This window comes from Hippichthys cyanospilos, chromosome 2 (assembly GCF_059441005.1).
Source record: "Hippichthys cyanospilos isolate Australia breed blue-spotted pipefish chromosome 2, RoL_Hcya_1.0, whole genome shotgun sequence".
In the NCBI taxonomy this organism is placed as follows: Eukaryota; Metazoa; Chordata; class Actinopteri; order Syngnathiformes; family Syngnathidae; genus Hippichthys; species Hippichthys cyanospilos.
The window spans coordinates 3,223,376-3,235,370 of NC_142370.1; the positions used below are offsets into that span (position 1 = coordinate 3,223,376).

At 40.2% G+C, this 11,995-nt stretch overlaps 2 protein-coding genes and 1 long non-coding RNA gene across 4 annotated transcripts in view; 1 reads left to right on the top strand and 2 right to left on the bottom strand.

Annotated features, from left to right (window-relative positions):
* Positions 1-2,086, top strand: part of LOC148426880 (uncharacterized) — a 22,040-nt gene extending 19,954 nt beyond the window's left edge. The window contains exon 6 of the mRNA XM_088403740.1: positions 813-2,086. Coding sequence (XP_088259866.1) covers positions 813-1,459 — 647 coding nt within the window. The 3' untranslated portion in view covers positions 1,460-2,086. The remainder of the gene's footprint in view (positions 1-812) is intronic.
* The window catches only part of LOC148426881 (uncharacterized), a 16,445-nt gene that overhangs the window by 3,515 nt on the left and 935 nt on the right, over positions 1-11,995 (bottom strand). Inside the window, exons 2-3 of one of the 2 annotated variants that reach the window (XR_015863849.1) lie at positions 11,281-11,995; positions 7,541-7,630 (exon numbers count right to left, since the gene is read on the bottom strand). The exon at positions 11,281-11,995 is cut by the window's right edge and continues 283 nt beyond it. This is a non-coding gene — a long non-coding RNA (uncharacterized LOC148426881). Of the gene's footprint in view, positions 1-7,540; positions 7,631-11,280 lie in introns of those variants that run through there. The other variant, XR_015863846.1, reaches the window with a different exon arrangement.
* Positions 5,377-7,227, bottom strand: LOC148426882 (uncharacterized). The gene has a single exon (XM_088408888.1). The coding sequence runs from the start codon at positions 7,225-7,227 to the stop codon at positions 5,377-5,379; it is 1,851 nt and encodes a 616-aa protein (XP_088265014.1).

The window sequence follows — 11,995 nt, forward strand, 5'->3', positions numbered from 1 at the left end:
TTAAAGAGAGAAGTAAAAAGATGATTTATATGGGAACAAAGCTGGAGAGAATCAAGAAATAGGCAGCTAGCAGAGCCTAGGCTACCCTTACTAGGGAATATGGCCATAACAAGCGCCACTCAAAGGTAAATAAATCCTTTCTATATTTTTTATTTCTGTGTATACATGTATATTATATATATGTAGCATTTACTATACCATTTTGTAACCAATATTTAATATGTATGTACAATTTTGATATTTTTACCTGGGGTTCTAAACGCATTAGCTATTTAACATAGGGTTGGATTGCCCATCATGCGGTGAATTCGCCTTACGAGCCCAACCGCGGAATCTCCTAACATGGGGGCCTACTGTATTTTTAAAATGTTTTGTTTTATTTAAAATCTTGAGTACCCCCTGAAGTTCCTTTAAGTCCCCCCCACAGGTACTAGTAGTACCCTCATTTTAGAAACTAGATAGGCAGGGCTCCCACAAAATGCACGATCAACAGCTGGCAGAGACAGCGCCAAAACAGACTAAGCCAAACAAGGCACAAATCTGTAACTTTCAAAACATAAACTAAATGAGTTCCAAAATGTATTTCATTGACCCCTGCTGTCAAGCCATGGACCTCCGGAGGTGCGCAAAGCCCACTTTGAGAACCACTGGTTTACAGGGCAAGCACCATGTATCATTCCTTAAATTCTTTCAAGTCTTTCATCCCACTCAAATCTTTCATCCCTTCCTTCTTTAACGGTACAGGGTCAGGTTGAATCACTCTGCGGTTTGAGTCAGCGCAGTAAAATGTTGTTCTGGGGTTTGCTTTACAGCTCCTGGCATGGATGATGATGACAGTGGAGAAGAGCAAGAGGAGGAGGGTATGCTTCTTTTTCCTGCTGCAACAACAGAATCATTCTACCAGGCAGTTATGACCAGCAGAACTAGCAGAAACACACCTCCACCAAAAACTCCTCTTGTGACATCAAAGCCAAACTTCACCTATGGTAAGAAAGAGGAAGAGGATTTGCTTGTTCTTACTCTCGCAACAACAGGGTCATACCATGAGGCGGGAATCATTACCAAAGCAAGCATGACCACCCCGCTGCCACAGACAACCACTTCTCCTCCTCTTCCTCTCGTGACACCCAAGCCCAACCCCCACTCGGGTGAGGAAGAGGAGAAGAAAGAGGGTGCGCTTGCTCTTGCAAGAACAGAGTTGTACCATCAAATGGACATCAGCAGCAGGACAGTTACCACTGCACCGACTCCCACTCCAGAGCAGTGGAAAGAACCCATGAAAAATGGGGAGGACTCGAAGGCAAGACAACGAGAAACAAGAAAGAAGGGCCTGCCACCGATCACAATACCTCAGAAAAAGATATTAGCGAGTGATGGCTCCTCACTGCCATCAGCTCCGCTCAATACTGTTGCTTCACTCTCCTTCAGCTTCTTCACCCTCATTGTGCTGTCTTTGTGAGGAAGAGAAAAACATGAAAACCCACAGATTTGGAACAACCAGTGTCTCTTCTGTTTGTACAATGAGAACATCCAGTATCTCTGTCAGTTTGTAAAATATTGTAATAATAGAAGAGTAGGGGACGTTTTGTGATATGATGTGTATGCGTCATTGCCTGGAAATGTAATTCATTGTAGTAATTATCATAATTACAGGCAAGGTGATGGTGGTGTGGTCAGCACATCTACCTCTGTTGAGAGCTTCTGGGTTTGAATCTCAGCACAGCTCTCCTGTGAGGAGTTTGCATGTTGCGTGTAGGAGAGCTCATAAGCATGGATGCAAATGGGCATCATGAGAACACTCCAATAAGATGGCAATTTTATTTTTTTAAGTAAGCTGCTAAATGTAAATCCTTCACGGCGCCCTCATAAGAGACAGAACTTAGATGCTAGGAGCCTCCAGCAGGAAGTAAACGTTACAAACATGAAGTTGAAGTTTCTGTATCTTGACTGTTTATGCATATGATTTGAGTTTGACGAGCCTTTTTTGAGACTTAATTTACAAACGGGAAGTAGAAACATCTCATTGCTATCAGAGTATAGCTACAAACATAGTTTCAATAGTTGTAAATAAATCTAATAAAAGATCTTTCATAAAATGTGTTGTCATTTTGCACTTTGGCTCAAACACACAGGCACACACACACGCACACCCTTATACGGCATAGGTAATTGTGCAGTGTTGCCGCAATTACCTTAATGTAATAGTTACTTTTTTTTTGCTTAGTAACTTACACTACTGGCTACTTACGTTAATGGTAAACGTATCTACTGTAGGTTCGATGAAAATTCACTTTCATTAGATTACAGTCAACAGCTATTGACCCCCCTACATACAAGGCCTGTATCACGCAAAACCAATTTTAGCCACGTTAAAACACTAAATCCTCGACCTTAAAACACCAAATATGTGTACGACTTAAAACACCAAACAAGTGTATTTTTCTCCATTGACCCATCTCTGAGTATTCCTGCTTATCGCTGCTCTTTTTGTACCAGCCACGCCCGACCCAACAAATTGATCGGGTCCCCAATTTGTCGCTAATCGCTCCTGTGACTAAGACATAACATTTTCATAAGAATTCACAGCGTTTGCCATGACGCATGTCGCATTCTTTTTCATCTGATCATCAGAGTCCACCTGTGGTAAGTTCAGTTGAGTGTGCATGATTTCAAAAGGCACACATCTGTATATACAGTATAAGGTCCCACGGTTTACCATGCATTTCACAAACACCAAGCATGAAGTCAAAGTAATCGTCTGTAGACGTGCAAGACAGTTTTGAAGCACAAATCTAGGAAAGAATAAAGAAAAATGTCTGCTGCTTTGAAGGTCTCAATGAGCACGGTCGCATCCATTATTCATAAATGGAAGACATTAGGAACTACCGGGACTCTTCCTAGAGCTGGCTGGCAGTTTAAACTGAGTGACCAGAGAAGAGGTTTCGCCAAAGAGGTGGCCAAGAACCCGATGGTCACTGTCAAGAGCTCCAGCGTTCCTCTTGTGGCAAGAGGAGGGACTTCTCGAATGAATGAAATCATCTGCAGCAATCAGGCCTGTATTGGTAGGGTGGCTGGACAAAAGCCACTCTTTTGCAAAAGGAACATGGCAACCTGTCTGGAATTTGCCAAAAGGCACCTGTAAGACGAAGAGATGTAAGACTATGAGAAATAAAATTTTCTGGTCTGATGAGACAAAGATTGAACTCTTTGGTGTGAATGCCAGGTGTCATGTTTTGAGAAAACAGACACTGCTCATCACCAGGCTAATATCATCCCTACAGTGCAGCATGGTGGCGACAGCATCAAGCTACAGGGATGTTTTTTCAGCAGCAGAAATGAGACTAGTCGGAATAGAAAGATGAATGCAGCAATTTACAGAGATATTATGCAAGAAAACCTGCTCCAGTGCACTAATCACCTCTGACTGAGGTGAATGTTCATTTTCACCAGGACATTGACCTAAAGCACACATTAAAGATCTCAAAGAATTGGCTTCAAAACTCTGAACGGCCTAAACATAGGTCTGCTAAGCTTGCAGTATCATATTGAAAAAGACTTTTGATTGCAATTGCTTCCAAAGTTGGGTCAACAAAGTAATAAATAAAGGCTGTCAATACTTATGTACAAATATGATTTCTTAAGTTTCTATTTTCATTCAATTAAAAAAAAAAAAAAACTTTTTTTTTTTTTTTTACATTGTCATAATTGGGTATTCTGGGTAGAATTTTGAGGTAAGCGATAAATACATCAAACCATTGACTTGAAAAAAAAACACATTTTCAACAGTTTATATCCATTGTGTAATAGGAAACTATTGCCTTGTCTCAATAAAAAGCTAACTTGTTCAATAAATAATACTAAAGATATGATCTTCTGCCCTGTGTCCCATCTGTGGGGTATAACAACATTGCAGGGCAAGGGCACTGTTTCTATGGGCTGCCCAGGGTGTCATAAGACCTCAGCTCGGAGTGGCCATGTGTGGCGTGTACAAACATTTTATTTCATTATTTTATTTCATTATACAACCATAAATTTAATTGTAAATATGCATTTAATCTAAATAACTGACAGTTACCAAAGATATGTCCGATGAGACTCAACCTTTCTCATTTTCTCAGCTCTTTCTCATTTATCACACTACATAGACCGAATGACGCACATGACTCGCGCCACTGAAAGGCCTCCGCCAACCCTAACCTTATGCCGGTGTATGTTCATGATATGGCAAGCGCGTGCCCATGCCACCCACCCAACTTCGAGCCTCAATGAAGGCAAGCTGTCCAAGAGGCCACGGTGAGCTGGTCCTCGGCCTGCCCGCTCCTTCAGAAGCTCTTCCAAGCTCTGGAGTGGGCCCTGCGATCTGATTGAATGATAGTTGAGCTCGGCAGTTGTTTTAGTATTCTTCCAATCACAAGCCTAACCTCCATACATGAAATAAACAACATCTTGACTGCATTGCAAACATGCTTTCTAGCAATAAAACAATGTTTGTTGGCTCCATGAAATCTTTGGTCCTTTCCTCCAAGATATCTTCCATTTAAGTGATGGGCATAACAGTTGTTTTAGATGTACTGAATCATTAAATAATTCATCTGAAAGAATAGTCCGAAGGATTCACTGAATCTTTTATTTTTATTTGAATTAAATATAATTGTTTTAGCTAAATATATGTGCTTCTTGTATTGTGGGTTCCAATCAACTGTTCCCTTAAAATAATAGTGCACCTATTATTGAAAGCATATCCCTGCAAGAAAAGCTTGAATGGTGGTTCACTGAGAGGTAACATTTTGATTCCCTCTTTGGAGGATAACCCGCGAGATAAATACATTTTGGTTCACTGAAAGGAAACATTGTGGTTCCCTCTTGGCAAATAACAAATGACTCACATTCACTACAAACTGGTAAAGGCAGTTCTTTTACTCACTGATTCATTTGCTAAAAGCAAACAGATCAGATTGTAGCGGTACGTTGACTCATTGACTTGGTCTGAATCGAAAATAATGGGACGTTTCGCTCACTTCGTCTTGAACCGGAAGTGATGAACATTCACTGCCTGAGTCGTTCATGAATGCCAATAGCATGCCAGTACATTCAGTAAAGTCCCTACCCCACCTGACGCTGGCTCGACGGTGGGGAAAACAAACAATTTCCGAAAATGACCCGTTCACTTACATTCACTCAAAGGATTCGCTCTTTTGCGCAAATCACTCACTCCCAACTCAACACTACTTCTGTCTGGACCAGTTTCTACAGCACCAATTTTTCCAGCACCATGTGATTTTTTTTTGCAGTAAAAATCAATGAAAAGCAGAATAAAACAAAGAACATGGTGCACTTTTAGCTATATCGTCAAAACAATTCAGGGGGAAAATATTGTTAGCGTTCAAGACTGAAAATCATGAAGGGTCTCATGAGCGTTTTGCCCACAGCAGAGAAGAACTTCCTGATTCTCCTGTGCCCAGCTACGTCGTGCCAGTTGCTGAGCATATTGATCAAGTGTATCAACACAGCGTCGTCAAAGCACGGCTCATCAGACAAAAATGCTTCTAGCAACTTTTCCTGAGAGCCATATTGTCTGAAGAGGTATTTGATGACTGCCTGGATGAAACTGCTGTAACTGACCATGTCTTTGCCCGCCAGGGATGCCAAGTTGACTTTAAGCACTTTGTCAGACAGACGTCGGATGATCAGAAGCATGTCATCCGGCTGCAAAGACTTGCGGATCTTCTTAGGGAAGTACTTGACCATCGTAATGATCAACATGCTAACAAAATTCCTGGTCACCTCTCGCAACAAAGACTCAGTGATAGGCTCTGGGTGGGCTTCTGACTCTGTATCTGAAGCGCTCTGAGAACTGAAAGCTTCAGGTTCCAAGGTCGCGATGGTGGTGACAAGAGTATCAATATCTTTTAGTGCACCACTCACTTCATCGACGTTGGCCTTTCTCTTTCTTGGCTCCAGCTCAATCCAGAGGAGTACCTGTTGTAAAAACATCCCTACAGAATCCTCAATAATTTTTTTCATGACCTCTGGATGCCGGACTTCTTGCTTCCTACATTTGTGTAATTGCCTGTCTGAGAATTCTGCAATGAGGCTGGCCTGGTTGACCTCAATGTAATTGTAAATTTTATCCCTCAGCTGTTTGGAGAACTTTTTGACATCATCTTTAAGGTTTTCCAGTGTCTTGCTAACTTTTAGTCCTTCCATGGGAAACTTATCATACAGATCCTCCACTTCGTCCTGTATTCCTTTAAAGGTGAGAGTTAAAGAGGGGGGGCTGCTGGGTGTCTCCAGGTCAGAAGCCGGCAAGGAACTTTCAGGATTGAATGTGCTTTCACAGGCTGAACGGCGCTGAACCCCCACCAGGAAATCAGACTCCTTCTGTAAATCTGGAGAGGCGACATCTGTTATAAGCTTTTCAAATCGATTTTTGGAAAACTCAACAAAGCTGCTTTTCCGGAGGACATCCTGGCGGGGTGTGGGAAGCTCTTGAGAGGAAAAAAAATTGGTCAAAGTCTTCAGGATTAACCTCAGGTCAAAATGAGGACAGAAGGGCGTGGTGCTTTTTCTGTCTATGTTAGTGGTGTAGTGAAGGTCACTTTGAATCATTGTGGCAATGTCAGATGCTGTCCCATGAAGGTCTGGGGAAGTAGTTGCTAGGGAACTTGCAGTTTCAGAGTCTGTAGGCTCTGACCACTTGCGAAGGATTTCAGTCACTGCTTCTGTTGTCTCCTCAACACAAATACTTGATTTTGGACGGGAAGATGACTTCGGACTTAGATGCTCCTCATTTTCTGTTGTCTGAGTGCTGCCAGAGTTTTGATGCCAGCATGCTCCCAAACACCGTGTGGTAGACTCGACATGGGTGAGGTAAAACCACAGAGTAGCACAGGAGAGCCTCACCATCTTATACAGTACCTCTAACTTGGTGAACGTACCAGGAACATAGATGACGGGTACTAGTGGCTCACCGTCTGTATCAGTGGCCAAAGCCAAAGTCCGGTTGACTCTCAGGGAGATCTCGCCTGCAAGGATCGACTCCAGCTTGTTGGCATACTCACATGGCTTCTCAGGAACACTAAGCCCTGAAGCGAAAGCAGCGTTCATGGTGCCATCCATGACTGGGGTCATGCGTTTGGACTTAATGTCTACCCTCTGCTGCTGGAATAGGGGCAGGATCTTTTTCAGGGTGTCGGCTGAGATTTTCTGGGCAATTTCTGTGCACATATCTGCCAAGATGGCCCCTGTGTCTGAGTCAAAGTCTCTGGAAGCCAGCAGACACCACTGCGCTGAAGAAAGTTTATTAAAATGTTTCCGTACAATTGTGAGGACCACCTCCTGCTTTTCTGCGCATCTCAATTCCATTCTCAAACATCAAAGGTATGCCAATTGTGGTGACGAAATACCCAAACTAAAGCATGACGCATTCAAATTGGCCAAAGAGGGACATCGTTTTACTCTATGACAAAGCAGGCCTTTGATAGAGAATGCCAAATTTGCCTTATGACGTCAGCATATTACTTCACCTCTCTGTGATGGGATGATGTCCCGCCTCTCTTTCCTGTCTGATCGATGATGTCACTTTGTGCTCCTTGAACAAATATATGGTGAGGCTTTGACACACTGCAATCTTGAGAGGCAAAAATTTGCTTCAATAGTAATTCTTTCATTTCAAATGGGAACATTAAAAAGTGGGTCTCTCAAGATTATATGCTTATATGATTATATTGTTGGATATCACGTGGCTCATTTTTGACTTTTAATGGCTTTACAGTGTGATAATTTGAGAGGGCATCAACCAGCCATTCATCCAAATGTTTCGAGTAAGGGTTCATTTTTTGCATACTCATTTGCACATGAGACCAACAGATGGGCATGAGTATATTCTTTCTCTGAAAATGAATACAATAATCCTTTGTTTTTCCCAGTCAATGGGGACAGAAAGCCCCCACTGATAAGTGAGCAACCGCAAAGTAGCATCGGAATTTTCATGCATGTGTATGTGGGTACCTTAATTTTTTTGTTAATGCGTAAAGCATTCATACAGTGGGTCCCCAGTTTACGAGATTAATCTGTTCCGCGATTGCGATCATAACGCGAATTTGCCATATGGCGGGCGATCCAAACCTATGTTAATTAGCTAATGTGTGTAAAACCTCAGGTAAAAACATTAAAATTGAATGTACATGTTAAAAACTGGCATAAAAATACCATAATAAGTGCTATTTATATATAATATACCGTGGACCCCCGTGTTACAACGTCCCTGATTTACATTATTTTCATGTTGCGACCTGGAACACTGAGTTTTTTCATCCCCACTTTATGACATTTTCCCGGATTTGCGACAAAAACAGCTGTCATGACCCTAGGGCAGGGGTGTCCAAACTTTTTGCAAAGTGGGCCAGATTTGGTGTGTTAAAATTGTAGGCGGGCCAACCTTGGCAGGCGTTCTTTACATATAGCAGCAATTAATTTGAATACATTTCAGCGAGCCGTTCTGTGTTTAACATTTGCTTTTTTATTTTCATTTCAGCTATCTAAGCATGTGTTTTGGTTAATTTGAAACACGCATATCAAAATTGAATTGACATTAAATATTGAAATTGGATATTCACTTAACTTCACTTTTTTTAACACTAACTTTTTTGCAACAGTTGAACAGAAGTAATTGTACTCTTGGGTGCAAATTACATTTGAAACATAAAAAAATATCTCACCATGGCAGTTTAATATTTATAGAATTTTTAAACACAATAACGAAATGAGCAATAGTCAAATCAACAAGTGCAGGGCTCATTTAAAATATGAAATAAGTGCAGGGCTCATTTAAAATATGAAATTAGTAACTATAAATATTGATTGGATTTTTAAATGTTTTATTATTCTGGAGTGAAAACTTAAAAAAAAAAAACGTTTTCAGACTTATTGTAAATGAAAAATGACTTGTCCGCATGAGTGTGATGGGTGAAACTGAGATCTGGAGTGCAGGACAAAGGCCGGGTGTGGCTCTATGGCAGTAGTATGGATGCGCAAGATGTCTTGTAAGTGAGAGTCCGGTAGCCGTGTCCTAACACAGCTCTTATTTAAGTTCATAACCGAGAATGTCTCGTCACACAAATACGTCGACCCGAACAAGCTTAGCATTTTCTTACCAAATGCTCAAATCTCTCAGTATCTTGTCCTTATCCAGCTGTCAGTAAAAGTTGGCCATATAAAGCTGCTGGTGCTGACCGCAGCTCACTGCGTCACACTGCAGCTCAACTTTCCTCCTTTTGTTGATTGTCGCCATTTTAGAAAATTAGGGGCTCAAACAGTCAATTACTCATATACTAATTTGCTGTTCCTAATTGAGCCTATAGATGGCAGGATTTAGCACACGCAGGTAACAGCGCTTCTATTCAATGTATTAATTCTCCATGTGGGCCAGACGTTATTGATTTTATGACGGAGGCTGCGGGCCGGATGGAAATTGACCACGGGCCGCATTTGGCCCCTGGGCCGGACTTTGGACATGACTGCCCTGGGGGCTTGGCTGTATTTGTGTTGTTTTGCCTCTATCTGCTGGCATTTTTACGTAACTACACTTATTTACTAATGCCGTCGAGTTGCTTCCATGCATTGCGTGACTCTGGTGCTGGTCTGCTATTGGTCGGTGTCTCCGCACAGAGAGAGTGCTCTGCTATTGGTTGGCCTCACTTGTTTCAAAATGGCGGAACGATAAAGCGTTTTTCAATTGTAAGTGGTTATAAAACCGTATTTATAGTGCATTTTACTGCTTAATTCAAAGTTGAAAGGGTCAGCCATGAGTCCCAAGATTGCTAGTGATGTTAAAGAGAGAAGTAAGAAGAAGATTTATAATATGAAAATGATGGAGATAACTCTTATTAGGGAATATGGGCATAACAAGCGGCATTCAAAGGTAAATAAATCCTTATACTGTATATATATATATATATATATATATATATATATATATATATATATATATATATATATATATATATATATATATATATATATATATATATATATATATATATATATATATATATATATATATATATATATATTTAGCACTTACTATACTATTTGGTACCAATTTTTAATATGTATGTACAGTTTAGATGTTTTTACCTGGGGTTCGAAACGCATTAGCTATTCAACATAGGTTTGGACTGCCCGTCATATGACGAATTCGCCTTACGACCCCAATCACGGAACGGATTAATGTCGTAACACAGGGGCCCATTGTACATGTATACAATTTAATAATATAATGAATAAAAAATATATAATGGATTTATTTACCATCAAAGTGACGTGACGAGCTTGTTATAGCCGTATTCCCTAGTAAGGGTAGTCTAGCCTAAGCTAGCCTTCTTCGTGTTTCTTGATTATCTTCAGCTTTGCTGATCACTAGCGATCTTGGGACCTATGGGTGACCAATTCAAATTTGAGTTAAACAGCCAAGACATGGCAATGAGAAGGAATAACAGTATGGTTACTGTCTAAGGTTTAATAATTTAAGATTTAAGTAAATATGTGTACTGCAATCGTTCGACGTCCAAGGACTGCCTGTGGCATCTGCATTTACAGTTAACTCATCTGAGGGCGAGATAGTAGGGCGCGAAGTAATGAGAGATCATTGTATTGAGATATTAATATATTGTAATTCCAGGCTTAATTTTATTTAAATGATATATAAAGCATGGTGGTGGCTCAGAAACTGAGAGGTTACAACAATTTAAATGTTGCCAAGTTGAAATCTTTATCTTTGAGAAAAACGCATGTCGACTTTTGGCACATTCATCTTTCAAATGCTCATCACACAACCCAGCCAGGATGATGGGAAAAGATATTGACCTGAAACTTTCAGGGAGTGTTAAATGATCTCAGGAGAGCCAATTCCAATAGCAGGTAAGAACACCATCTGAGATTTGAACACTTTAAAACCATATTTTAGCATCTCAACAGATAAATGTTCCATTATTCATTTATATAGTATCATCTACAAAAGTTTCTTTTAATGTTGCTATTTGCATGTGCGTGCGTGTTGTGTGGGTGTGTGTGTGTGTTTAGGATTGGGGGCTAGGATCGCATTATGCCAGTGGATGTCCTCACAAGTTCAGCTGTACAAATGTGTGTCTGTCATCCTATCATGGATATTGCATCCCATTAAAAATTAAATTTTGATGACATGTTGGTAATTTCAACATCATTTTGTTCTGATTTTGTTTTTCTGTGTGATAAGAAACACGTCAAAATCGCAAGACTTACAAGTCTCTTCAAATTGCCTGCATTACTGATACTGATTATGGAGAGTGGCTTTCCAATGAAAATCAGGAGAAGCTATTCAAGTTTCACCCTCCTCTCGTTTGATTTATTTGATTTACATTTCGACCAAAGTAAACGAGCATAAAAGAGGAAATTTGTGGCTTCCATGTCCCAGACTGATTCGTCACGTACATGACGTGTCATCAGTAGATAAATATCATGAGAATGACGACGTTAAGGAGGAAGCAAAACATATTTTAAGGCCCGCGTAGTAACTCCTGCAAGATCCCTATTGTTTTTCTCCATATCATTATTATTATTAGCACCCAAGCAGCAACCGCAGAGGGGTTCTTATTGTTTTTGTCCGCATTATTATTATTATTATTATTATTATTATTATTATTATTATTATTATTATTATTATTATTATAAAGAGACCACTGCCATGTCCATGTTGATCTCCAGATTTTTATTGTTATTTTTATTATTATTAAAGAAAATAAATGTTTTTGTTTGGTTTTCTCGCGGTGTGAAAACTAAATCAACACATCAGCGCTCTCCCCATGAATTTCACAACATCACCTTTCGGATTTAAATTTGTTTGCTCAATTTGGGGAAAGTTATTTTGTTTTTAATCATTAATAACCTCAATATTAATCAATGGCTCTACTGTTGCTTAGTATCAAGACTCAAATCACTGCTTAGTATCAAGACTCAA